Raw genomic sequence first — 13857 nt, forward strand, 5'->3', positions numbered from 1 at the left:
CCCCTGTACCGGTGACCATATTCAACAATACATGCAATATATACTCAGCCACAAGCGGCTGGAACACATATCAATCAACCACGCAGTTAAATAAGTATCAAACACACAAATATCTACTTACTAAACTGAACTCATCCTACATGCAATCTAAACAGAATAATCTCAAATGACATGAACTTAAAATACAACTCAAATGTTTACAATAACTAAAATGCGGAAACTAAAATTAAAAATTCTTTCCTAGTCCCAAGGCTTCCATAGTCCTGGCATCACACATCCTTCGACCACCTCCTTGTCGTCTTCCTTTCTATATCTTTTCCTTACCTGTATCTGCAGTAAGAGGAAGTGTAGTCTATAAGCAAAATTTGCTTAGTAAGCGCTATCTAACTCACAAAATATCGATATGCATGTACATATATCTATAACATGATCTAACTGATTACTTACTGAAGACTACTCATGCTCATCGACTAATAAAAGAACAAGACATGCTGAAATGCTAAACATGTAAAGCTACTCATGCTCAGAAAATAGCAACGAACAGTAAGCTAATCTAAATAACATGCTAGCATAAAAGAAAACTCAACTTGCTGATTTTAAAACAAAGTGAAACTTATTTCATTTGTTCTAAACTTATTCTTTAATTCACTTGTTTTAAACTTATTCTTTAATACTTTATACTTACGTAAAAATTACTTTACTTGTTCAAAAACTTATACTTATAATACTTCAAAATAATAATCAACTTCTCTTGGGCCCGACAACTGTGCTTTTACTTTTGTAACGACCCGACCCATTCGGCGGCCCATTTGGCGACCCTCGGGTCGTCGACCGTCGACCGTCGGTCGTGCCGTTACTACTAGGTTATCTAAACCTAGGGACGACTATGAGAGCCCAACCCAAGGACAACTGAGAGTCCAGCACAGTGCCACTGATAAAAGTAAAATACTTGTTATCTTTTAATACTTCTATATAATGCCTCGGCATTTTCTTTAGCACCTTGTGTGCCAAAATCCCTAAAGTCTTGACTTTGGGATCTACTTAAGACCTTGGTCTTTTTCTTTATTTTCTTTATCTTTCTTATACTTGTTAATACTTCTAAAAGAATACTTCTTTAAAAGAAACTGAAATGTTTAAGCAAATTCTAACTTTGAAATGCTTAACCCAAAAATTTGCCTACTATGCTAATAAAATTCTGCATATTAAAATCTGCATACTATACTTATAAAAATCTGCATGCTATGCTTATAAAAATCTGCACATGTTCAGCTAAGGGTAAATGAATTCTGCACACTAATACTTAATAAAAATCTGCACACTAAAATGTTGCATATTAAGTTAACACAATTCTGCATATTAAGCTCTAAAGAAATTAGAAACTGATTGTTTTAGAAGGAGGGCTACTCATGCACATCTAATAACATAAGAAACTAGAAATCTGCTCATGTTATTCCAATAGCAAAGGAACTAGAAATCTAAATCTGCACATGTTCATGTTATTTACTAAATCTAAATAGCAAAGGAACTGAATGAATATATATATGCACACTTGAATGAATCTGTTCATGCCTACTTCTACTTGAATGAATATAAATGCTCACTTGAATAGATCTGCTCATGCTCATGCCTACTAGTGGGAGTTGTCTATAGTTCCAAGGCAAGAAAGTAATATAAGGGAAGCAAAATGCTATATATAGCTATTCAAACAAACATATATATCAAATTCACAGCTTAACCCTTTTTGTAAGCAACCCTAATTCTCCAAATCATGCTTCATCAGATGGCAAAGAAAACCAACAACATAAACTTCAATTCATGGCAGTAAATAAAGGAATCCAAAACTACTCATCACTGTGACAAATGAAATAAAGACTACTTGCTCAAAAGAACTAAACTATTTCATACTCAGATTTAACAAAGAAGTTTCTAAATTGAAATACTAAACTACACTATCAATGGATCTAAAAACTGCATGTACAACCGGAAAACACACAACCTACAGCCTATCCCAAAAACAGAACCATCTAAAGAGGTAAAGCCATCTAAAGAGAAAGGAATCCACACAAGAAGCCAACTTGAACCCGAATTACTCTATTGCAAACCACAAGAAACCAAAGCTTCACCGTTCAAATCGCAACAACACAGCCCTAGGTTTCATCCAAAGCTTCGGGAACAAGAAAAGGAACAAGAATTAAACTTCGAAGCTATCCTACCGCAGGTGAGTAAGCGACTTACCTTCGTTTCCTTGACTCACAGCCGAAGGAGAAACCTTCTAGTGCTTCTAGGGCTCGGAAGATTGAAATTTTCGGCTCCTCTTCGTGCTCTCCGTTTCTCCTCGACGAGAAAAGCTTAAGGAGGTGAAGAAACCCCTCGGAGAACCTCAAGCCGACGCCGGAGAAAACCCTAATCTTGGCTTCGGTTTCGCTCGGGCAAAAATCGCCACGCACGCGAGAGGAGGAAGAGAAAAGCTAGGTTACGGGTAATTATCCCACCCTAAGTTCCTCTCTTTATAACCTTAATATTCTGTTAATTAACTAATACTTAAATAAATTTGCGACCAATTCTAAATAGAAAAATCCGTTTGCCCACCTAGTCAGCCTTGTTTTGATCGAGTCAAAGGTCGTGGGTTCAATTCTTGGCTTGGACATTTTTTGTCGAAACTTCCTTCGTTTAGTAAAAATACCAAACAACCTCCAAAAATTACATAAAAATACTCTATAAATTCCTAAAAATCTCTAGAATTTTTCTAAAGCATTTCTAGATTTTAATAAGGTATTTAGGACTCCAAATCATGAAATTTGGGGTATTACAAAGTCTCTCCACGACCTAAAAGCTGATTTTAAAAAAATGTCAAAAACTAAATTTAAATCTAACTAAGTTTAAACACCCTTCCTAAATCAAAATTAACTTAATCAAGTAAAATGAAAAGGTTTATCTTACACGAACATATAAATGACTATGTATTAGGTAAGATACTATGAATTAAATAATAAATATTATTTGAAAAATAATTTTATTAGATTTTTTAATAATTTATAGAATTTTTTTAGAAATTATTCCGAGCTTGGATGACATTTTTTGAGAGGATAGTTCCATTGAATTTTGAGGAAATCATTGGAATAATCAATTAAGTATGAGTTTATTAAGAAATTAGTTTAGGGTTTAATTGAATTAAACAGTATAAAACTTCTCCAACCCTAATTTCCTTACCCGACCTCTCCTCCCCTCTTCATCGCCGACCTTTCCCGAGACCCTCACGACTTCTCCTCTCTTGCGCCGTCGCCCGAAGCTGAGCCACCCGACGATTCACCGGAGCAGCCTCAGCCATCATCGCCACCCTTCTCCACAGAAACGTGTGAAGCCACCAGCCGACCGTCGTCCACGCGAGCGCCGCGGACACTGCTCTACCGCCGGTAGCCACCGCCTATGCCCTAACCCGATCCAGTGAGGCCATTGCCCTTTCTTTTCCCTCTTTGCGACGGGACGCCACAGCCCACATCTCCGACGGTTGATCGCAGGCATCGGTTGTGGAATATCCGACGATCTCTCTTTTTTCGGCCATAAGAAGGTACGATGTGCCTTTTTCATTTTGGTTCTTCCTTCCATCAGATCGCCACACACGGTTGTCACTCGATCGGCATGCTGGTTGCAGATCAAAGGCTGCAGCGGCCATCTCCATGACAGAATTCCGGCCACCACAATAGGATGATCCCTCGTGGAATGTGGATGTCAGATTCGCCACTGTAGGAGAGGAAGCCAAGCTATCGTGCTATAGAGGTAACGAATTTAACCCTAACAGCATATTTGGTGGCTTAAAATGCTGGATTTTTTATTTGTGGATCTGATTTAGTGGTCAGCTGCCTCACCTAGCTCCGACCACCAATTTCTGGCAGCAAGCTTCTCCGGTCACGGGTCGACGGCTATGCGATTGGATTTGGGTAAGTATTGTGTTGATTCGAGCATGAATGTAAATCCAATTGGGTGTGAAATGTTTAGGGATTAGATAATCCGATTAAGTTGAGAAGTGATTAGGGTTAATTGAGGATTAAACCTAATCTAATGAGAAGAATGAGATTAGAGAGACCTATACATTTATTTGGAGCGTAAGCGAAGATCGTGATTCACATAATCATTTTTAATGATATTTCATGTTTGATTGAGTGCAATTATATATATTCTATACATATTTGCAAATGATAGTTGTTGACCAACACTTAACTTATAGATCCTTAGGTCAATTATAAAACACCCAAACCCCTAAGAGACATAGATTTATTTTCCTTATAGTTAATAAGGATGTCCTAAAGAGTGTTAGGTTAAGAAGGAGTCCTATTGTAAAACCAATATTTAAAAAGTTTTTTTTCAAAAATATTGACAATTTTTTTTTTTTTAAAAGATTATCTTCAAAATCTTTTCTTACAAAATTTGCATAACTATTTTCATGTTTCAAAAATTAATTCTCTTTTGAACATATGCTTCAAAATCTAACTTTTAAAGTTTTGAAATACTTTTCAAAATATCTTGAAATTAAAAAATTGGAAAATATCTTTCAAATTTAATTTTAAAAAGAATTATATATTTTTTATATACTTTTGATTTTTTTTCAATTCTTTCCAAAATGACTTGATTTTTTTTAAAATGCTTTTCAAAATGAGTTTGCAAAAAATTGAAAAACATTTTGAAAATATGGTATTTCAAGAAGGGAATGGAGATAGTTGTTGACTAAGGATTTCCAATATTATTATTGGTGCAATACCTTAGGCGTCCAACCCTGTACTATATATTTTTTATATATGTCAAAAGGGGAGAAAAAAAAAGTTTAAGTTAGAAACCCTAGTTTCTCTAACCTTAGCAAAGACTTGAAATGTTACGTTAAGGATGTCCTAAAGAGTGTTAGGTTAAGGAGTCCTATTGTAAAACCAATATTTAAAAAGATTTTTTTTCAAAAATATTGACAATTTATTTGTTTTTAAAAGATTATCTTCAAAATCTTTCTTACAAAATTTGCATAACTATTTTCATGTTTCAAAAATTAATTCTCTTTTGAACATATGCTTCAAAATCTAACTTTTAAAGTTTTGAAATACTTTTCAAAATATCTTGAAATTAAAAAATTGAAAAATATCTTTCAAATTTAATTTTAAAAAGAATTATATATTTTTTATATACTTTTGATTTTTTTTCAATTCTTTCCAAAATGACTTGATTTTTTTAAAATGCTTTTCAAAATGAGTTTGCAAAAAATTGAAAAACATTTTGAAAATATGGTATTTCAAGAAGGGAATGGAGATAGTTGTTGACTAAGGATTTCCAATATTATTATTGGCGCAATACCTTAGGCGTCCAACCCTGTACTATATATTTTTTATATATGTCAAAAAGGGAGACAAAAAAGTTTAAGTTAGAAACCCTAGTTTCTCTAACCTTAGCAAAGACTTGAAATGTTACGTTAATTGATTTAGCCTAGTTTAAATATATTGTCAAATATCAAAAAAAGGAAAAATTATTTAAACAATATGTGTAAGAGAATTTAGTCAAGGATGACTAACTTAGTCAAAACTGATCAAATGTGGAATCCAAGCAAGTCAAGGTTGACTCAAAGCTTGGAAGTGAGTGGGAAGTCCAAGTAGGACTAGATACTTGCAAATTAATAGAAGTCTTGGTTAGGAACTAGGCAGTGAAAATCCTAGTGAGGCTAAGCAGTGAAAATCCTAGTTGGGAACCCGGTAGTAGAAGTCCTAGCGGGGTTATGCAGTGAAAGATCAAGTTGAAAACTATGCAATGGAAGTTCTAGCGGGGCTAGACAATGAAAGACCTAGTTGGAAACTAGACAAATCTTGTTTTAGAACTAGACAAACCTAGTTGAGAACTAGGTTAAGTTCAAGAGGGTCAACTGGCAGCTAAACACTTGGCAGTGGAAGTCTCGGTGGATCAACTAAGAGCTGAATACTTGGCAAAGTAAAAAGTTTTAGAGGAGTAAACTCTAAGCAAGTGAACCTAGTAGGTTAGGTAAACTAAGTACTGGGTTTTACATGTTTTGCATGTTTACATGTTGGTTATTTATTAGTTTTGTAGCAAAATGCAAGTGCACGAAGGTTTCAATGATCAGAGTGTGTCCGTGCCTAGACTAGTTGTGAACTGGTCGAGGTGACTAGACCCATGGTTCGATCAACAGAAAAATTCCATTCGATTGGGAACCAATTAATTGATCAGTTTGAGTTGTGCGATTTTCGCATGAGGTTTGTCTACGATCCAAGTGACCGGAAGGGTTCTAGGCAACCAAAGATGTAAAAGTTAGCCTGATCTCAGTCGAAGAGAATCAAGTTTATATAGAGTCAACAGAGGTCCAGTTGACTAGAGGAGCATCTAATCGACCGAAGGTGTGTCGATCAAGCTCTATAAAAGGGGAGCCGAGGCTAGGGATGATAATTTCTCCGAACTCGATGAAGGATCTGATAGCCGACCCAAATGGAGGAGGGCATAGAGCGATTTTTTTACCTGTTTAAATAATCAAGTATGAGCGATTTTTTTACCTTCAAATTCACAAAACCACTGACAAGGTCCTATCAGGTTGAATTTGACAACTAACAATCACTTTGAATTGAATTCTCAACAACAATACATCTCTAATTTGAGGTAGACTTTTCATTCTTTGTTGAGGCGCACAGTCATCCAGTTAGAGGATCCAATGAGGAGACGACTATTTGATGAGAGAGCAATCAAGGACATTGATTGTCTTGTGGTGATATTTTTGGAAATCCCATAATGTTCACATCTTTTTTTTACTTATTTACATGTTTGTGTTGCCTTGAAGTTGATGTTGTGTTTCCTAGTGTATGTCAGTATAGATGAGATGCATAGTGACATAATGAGTGTGTTTGTATCTATTAAAGGAATCATATTAATAATAGGGAGAATTTTGCATTGGAACCTAAATAGAATTTTGATCCATGTTGTTTCACTTTTTGGGCAAAAAAATCCCTTGAATGTCATAGAATAGGTTTGACAGTTTGTTTAATACAAGGTTAGGTTTGACCTTTTGTTTAACACAAGGTTAGGTTTGACCTTTGTTTCCTTAGGTTTGGGCAGTGGCTTGGTGAATTCGACAGCTAGCAATCACTTTGAATTGAGTTCTCGACAACAACACGTCTCTAATTTGAGATGGGGTTCTCATTCTTTGTTAAGGTGGAGGTTCATTGAGTTAGACGATCCAATCAAGAGATGACTTGTTGTCCTGTGGTGATTCCTTAGACAACCCATAATATTCACATTTTTGACTTATTTATATGCTGTAGTGCCTTGAAACTTGTGTGTTCCTTAGTGTATGACAGTATAGGTGAGATGTACAATGAGTATAATGAATGTGTTTGTACCTATTTAAGGGATAATAATAATAAGAGGGAGAGTTTCGCATTGGAACCTAGAGAGAGAGAGAGAGAGTTTAAGCCATGTGGTTTTACTCTTTGGCCAAAATAATCTTGAATGTCATAGGTTAGGGTTTGACATTTTGTTTAATGCAAGGTTTTACAATCTTGAGCCATGTTGGAGTTTAAGTCCTTGATCGGAATAATATTACTTTAGTTGTGTTGATGTTTCAATATTTGCTTCCCATGGCTAATTGAAGGTGGAAAGATGAAGAAAATAAAACAATTATATACTTAACTTTCGATCTTGTGATTGTATTTAGATGATACAATTTTGACATTATCTTATATAGATGCAAACTACTAAATAAAATTTATCTCAATTCATCATGAATTGTGTTATAGCATATCAAAGGGTGTTTGTAGCATACTAGAGGGTGTTGAGTGACTATGACACAATATTCTTTCCATTATTGACATAGCGACACAAGATATATTGTTTGTGCTAAGTATTGAGTTCCTGTAATTTATAGGAACAATACATTTCAACCCTGTCACCTGATATGGTCCAAGATCTTAAACTATAGTTTAACATGTAATAGAATATTTAGCTGAAAGCTTGATTTGATGGAGACCTTCTTTACCTATTTGGCTCTTTGAGTAAGTTGCTTGTTGTAGATCTTTGCATGCTTTTGGCATGCCTACTTTGTATAACTTACACATTGCCAATATTAATACATTTTTAGAGTATAACCTACACATGTATTTGAAGGTATATGCTAACCCGTGCTATCCTTATACATATGTTGTTTGTTTAGAGATTATTTGTCACTTGCTACTTGTTCTGACATGTTGTATGTTGTTCTTACATCAAGAACCTATAGTATACTTCTTATACATGTATAAGAAAGTTAGAATACCATTTAGTGAGTTGTCATGCATTTATGACTTTATATGAGAGACTTTTTAGATATTGACTGAAGAGTCTCGTGGACATCTGATGGTTAGAATTAGTAATACATTACTAGGGATTACATGGCTTTATAAATATTGTCCATGTGCGACTATTAAGTAAGGTTCTAAAATTATCTAGGCACTAGTCGGGCGCCAGACTAGAGTTTAGCGCCTAGGCGAGAACTAGGCACCGCTAGGCGGATTCCATAGTATCAACATAAATTTCATAATAAATACATTCTATAACTCCAACACAATAAATCAAATTTAAAATGAGTTCAAAATTACACAACTAATAAAATATCATAAATTTATTCCACTTCTCCATAATTTTCAACAATTTATTCTTCATCGGACACAAACTCAATATCATCATCGGACACAAACTCAAAGTTACATTTCAGATTTTTTTTAATTGAACTTTAAAATTAAAAGCCCAAACTAACAAAAAATTATGAAAACCCTACACTATTTCCATGGCGCCTTGGGCCGCTTAATCCCGCCTAGGGCTGCCTAATCTCATCTAGGCTCCAAGACCGCCTAGGTTAGCCGACTAGCATGTTTTTGGTGGCTGGCGCCTAGTGCCTAGCGCCTAGGCGGCCGTCTAGGTTGAATTTTAGAACACTGCTATTAAGGTTTGCTAAATGTGGATATTAGTGATATTTTGGTGAGTGTTAGGACCATCCATGCCTAACTAGGGATCACATGACCTTAGTGACGGTTTTGTGTTGGAGTGCCCCTTTGGGTTGATATAGTGAACTCACTTATTAGGAATTACATGATAGTTGATCCTGTATATTTTTGTAGAACAACAGAATGCATTTGCATGTTTTTATCTTGGATGTCCACATCAATATGAGGGGTATCTGATGTTCCAACAACATGGGTGGGATCAATATCGGTAGAATCAAAGATCTGAATTATCGAGAGAAAATTACAAAAAAAAAGTTAAAAAGATATAAATTTAAAAATATCAAACAAACTTATTTAATAAATAAAATAATAAAATATATTAAATCTAATAGTGATGCAGCTTATATTTTATTAAATGTTTGTAACATAGGTGTCAAATTTTCTAACAGTATTTCAGTTAACTATTTTGTGTGCTGCATTAAATAATCTATCATATTACCTTGAATATCTTCAGAGATCTACAATGTCCCCATCAAGCGATTTTTTGGAACTGGTCATCTATTATTTACGATCTCTTTCTAACATTGTTTTTATCACTTAATGGAGGCACCTAACATTTTTTATCACAGATTGGAGCTTGGCATAATTCTTATAATTCTCAGTTCAATGTGAATACAAATTGTCAATAAAAATCCTTTTTACTGAAAGCTACTTCTCATTTTAACCCTAAGTTTTGTATGCACAACTCTACTATGGTGGCACCTGTGGATAGGAGAAGATGCTTAGCCACTTTTTTCTCTTTCTTATGCTTCTTCTACTATACTTTCTATTACTCCTCTTCTCCTTTCCCTAGCTTCTCGATGAGAATGTCGCTAATAGTTCTTGGCTTTTGGTGTTTTTTGATACTTGAGAGGAAACATCTGCTGCACCTAGTCTTGAACAACATTTAGGATTGTCTTTCTGTCCTTAATTTTCTGATCTCGGAACTTTAACTATGGTGTTATCTAGGTGTATGATATTTGCTTTGTGGAAAAGCCAACAAATATTCATCCTTTATTTAGTTGAATGATATTCATCTCCAACATGCGGGCTCTCAGAAACTTACAAAGACACTGCTGGAAAAGTGCTTCACTTCTCGGAAAGAGGTGGGCAAATAACTGGTCTTAAAATTGTTTATTATTTAGCGGGTCTATTGACAGGGCTTTCTCATTTCTGAAATCTGAGTTTGTGTATATGTTGCTGACAGGTGTTATTCACATGGGATTACATGCTTGAAAACGTGGCCGAATAATGTGCACTCAGTGCTGCCTAGAGAAGTTTATTGTAATTCTATCAACCAGTTGGGTTCAACTTCTGGGCATCGATTTATGTCGACAACAAGAGGAAGAAGCATGCGGAGCAAGGTGGAGAAGAGAATGCGAAGAGAAACAGGAAAAACTTTAAAAGAGATCAGACGTGCAAAAAAAATAAGAAAGAAGTTAATGACAGAAGAGGAAAGGCTACTATACAACTTACGTAGAGTAAGGATTCTAAAATTCTGCGGGTCATTCTCTCAATAAACAGTTATTGATTTGTCCTGCCTTTTCTCTATAATGTTCTTTGATTGATTTGAGGATTGACAATTTTGATCATCTTTTCCAATATCATTCCTTTCTCAACTAGTAACATTGCATACTCTTCGCCTTGCATCATTACTAGGTAGATAAGTGGTTCTAGTACCAATAAGTATTTCTGTATAAAGGGATTTGACATTTATCATAAATTTTTACTTAAAATTTCCAAACTATAGTTGCTTGTTTGTACTGACTTAACTAATATAATTATTATGTAGGCCAAGAAAAAGGTGGGATTGCTTCTTCAAAAGCTCAAAAAATATGAATTGCCAGAGTTACCACCTCCTCGGCATGATCCTGAGCTTCTTACTCTTGAGCAGCTTCAGGCTTATAAGAAGATAGGTTTCAGAAATAGAAATTATGTTCCTGTTGGAGTTCGTGGGGTCTTTGGAGGAGTAGTTCAAAACATGCATCTCCATTGGAAGTTTCATGAGACTGTGCAAGTTTGTTGTGACAATTTTCCTAGGGAAAAAATCAAAGAAATGGCAACCATGATAGCAAGATTAAGTGGCGGCATTGTTGTTAATATACACGATGTGAAAACCATTATTATGTTTCGTGGACGAAATTACAGACAACCAAAGAATCTGATCCCAATCAACACCCTGACTAAAAGGAAGGTACACTCATCCACTAACTATATGCTGCAAGTGTGAAAATCAATTGATTTCATGACAGAATTTTAATCCAAATGCTTGGGTTTCATGTGAACTTGTTTACCTTTTTATAACTAGAAGTTTGTGGTTTAAAAATTCCATAACTCTCTACTTGTCAAGGCATTGCATTTGCACTTAAGATTTTTCTTTCCATTTCAACCGCCACTTGTTGCAAAGGGCTCCTTTACTCACTATTACTGGGATAAATTAGTGCATTGCATTTGCACTTAAGATTTTTCTTTCCATTTCAACCGCCACTTGTTGCAAAGGGCTCCTTTACTCACTATTACTGGGATAAATTAGTGCATAGTGATCCTTTTAAATGATCACAGTTGTTCCCCTCAACGTTTCTTATTGAGTGATTTGTTCCCTTCCCTTTTCTCTTAATGTATTTACTTGTGCCATTTTTGTTTAATAGACTATGCATCTTAATGTGAATTAAGAGTCTTCATGTTTCACTTTTTCTTTTTTCTGACAGATAAATTCTGCTTCAAAGTAGTTTGTAATGTGTCATGAAGGATAATGTTTCATAACATGGATGTGTAAACTGTTAATGCTACCTTAATTTACACATGATCTATTGTGTAATCTCTGTCATTCCATTGATTTTATTGTAGCTATGGTGTTAAGAGCCTTTTTTTTTGTCTTGTCATATTGTAGGCCCTATTCAAAGCTAGATTTGAGCAAGCTCTTGAATCTCAAAAGTTGAACATCAAAAAAATTGAGCAAGAGCTAAGACGGAAGGGTGTCAATCCAGAGGACCCAATTGCCATGGCTAGCATTCAGAGAATTGCTACTACATTTTTTAGGGCTATTGATGAGAAACAAGGGACTCCATATGTATTCCATGGGGATAAACCATCCACAGCAGAAATTGTTGATACTCCAGATGAATCTATTGATGTGCCTTCTGAGGACAGTGATCAGGAGGAACTTGACCGCTTTATTCGAGAGATCGAAGATGCTGCAGACAAAGAGTGGGAAGAGGAGGAAGTGGCAGAGAAAGAGGAACTTTCAAGAATTAGGTATTGGGGAAAAGATGACATGGGTCGGTCAAGCAGGGCACCAGATTGGAGAAGTGATAATTCAGAAGATGAGGATAGGGCTCATGTAAGGCGTTGGAATGGTACTTCTACTGGATTGGGAAATACAGAGAGGAAAAATTGGGATAGTGACAATGACATGTCGGCAGCTTCAGAAGATGAGTGGGATTATGATGACCAAGTGAGTGATGCTGCAATTGATGTTGATAGACATAACTCCTATAGTAAAGACAGGACTCGAGAAAGAGAGACAAATAACATAAAACAGAGAAAAAGCAGGGCTTCCCCAAAGGAATATTTGAGAGATAGAGCTAGTATAGAAACCAGATGGAGGGAACATGAAGATATCAACCTAGACAGTGATGTTTTGGGAGATTCAGAAGATGCGGTTGGGGAATCAGAAGATGAGGATGAACACAATTTTGTGGAATCAACAATGGGCCCTTATGATTATCTCAGCAATGAAGATTCAGAAGACAGCGATAGCGGGAGTAGACAGAAGATAAGTGCGCTTGATGAGAAAAAGGGTGATGAAAGATGGGATAGTGATTAATGAATTATGCGCCAACCTGCAACTCATTTTATGTGCAGGTGAATGGAAGTAGCAATTGAAAATTGAAATAGAAAAAGGATGTCCTCTATCAAGTCACTCAATTGGTAGTGATGATACGCTCTTGTTAGTATTCATTATTGGATTTCAACCATGGTGATAGGTTTCCCTCTTTATCACTGATGGCAAAAGAGTTGCACGTTAATGTTATTGTTAAGAGATGTTCACTCAGGAAGGTGTGCTTCTAATTTCCTTATTTCTTTGTTCCTAAGAATCCTGTAAAGCTTCTTTGCGTCGAGTTGAAATTCAAATGTCGACCAAAATGAAGTTAGTTGGCTTCTGTTGGGTCCTCTTGTTTTCGGGAAAATGTCTCAGCATAATGTTATTTTATTTTCCTTGACAGCTGCAACATGTTTTTTCTTGTTGTAATTTAAGGCGACGTGTTTTGTGGAAAGAAATTTTCATGGAATGCATAATTCAAGGGAACTCGATTATATGAATTTTTTTCTACGTTGAGCTTGATCCTTTAGTATGTGCTTATATATTATTTATTTAAATAAAATTTTATTTTATTTTATCATCATTAATTATATTTTTTAGTTTCGTTCGATTAATATATATATATTTATTATAGTTTTATATTATTTAATTGAGATGTTTATTAATCATTTAACTATTTATTTAAATCATTTTAGATATTTTATAAAGTTTTTTTTTCACTTTATATTTAATGTTCTTATTTTTTTAAAACATTTTCTCATATTATTCAAATGCAAATAAGCTTCTCGCGACACAGAGATACGGTGGTTAACTCATGAACAGAGTTCGATTTTTTCGTAAGGAATATCATATATTTTGATAAAGTCAAGATACCTAGATTAGATTAATATAAATAAATAAATAGATTCACTCCATAAAGTTTTTTTTAAAATAAAAATCAGCTAGAAATCATGGATTTAACTTGATATATTTGTTTTTTTTGTCTGATTAAACTGAATTAGAGAAATATATTCAGGACATAATTCTAAAAAATTGAAGGGCCAT

General features: G+C 34.9%; 1 protein-coding gene across 1 annotated transcript; it reads left to right on the plus strand.

Annotated features, from left to right (window-relative positions):
- Positions 1 to 3184: 3184 nt before the first annotated feature.
- Positions 3185 to 13313, plus strand: LOC121975064 (CRM-domain containing factor CFM9, mitochondrial-like). Its single transcript, XM_042526432.1, has 7 exons — positions 3185 to 3568; positions 3653 to 3777; positions 3851 to 3938; positions 9960 to 10096; positions 10198 to 10471; positions 10783 to 11184; positions 11881 to 13313. Exons 4-7 carry the CDS (start codon positions 10017 to 10019, stop codon positions 12814 to 12816), a joined length of 1692 nt encoding a protein of 563 aa, XP_042382366.1. The 5' UTR covers positions 3185 to 3568; positions 3653 to 3777; positions 3851 to 3938; positions 9960 to 10016; the 3' UTR covers positions 12817 to 13313.
- Positions 13314 to 13857: the final 544 nt, after the last annotated feature.

This window comes from Zingiber officinale, chromosome 4B (genome assembly GCF_018446385.1).
Source record: "Zingiber officinale cultivar Zhangliang chromosome 4B, Zo_v1.1, whole genome shotgun sequence".
Taxonomy (NCBI): Eukaryota; Viridiplantae; Streptophyta; class Magnoliopsida; order Zingiberales; family Zingiberaceae; genus Zingiber; species Zingiber officinale.

Excerpts from the sequence above, each read along its gene's own strand:
- LOC121975064 (XM_042526432.1), top strand. The coding sequence starts at position 10,017 with ATGATATTCATCTCCAACATGCGGGCTCTCAGAAACTTACAAAGACAC. Across the intron at positions 10,097-10,197 it reads GCTTCACTTCTCGGAAAGAG|GTGTTATTCACATGGGATTA; the intron begins GTGGGCAAATAA and ends TGTTGCTGACAG. Across the intron at positions 10,472-10,782 it reads TACTATACAACTTACGTAGA|GCCAAGAAAAAGGTGGGATT; the intron begins GTAAGGATTCTA and ends ATTATTATGTAG.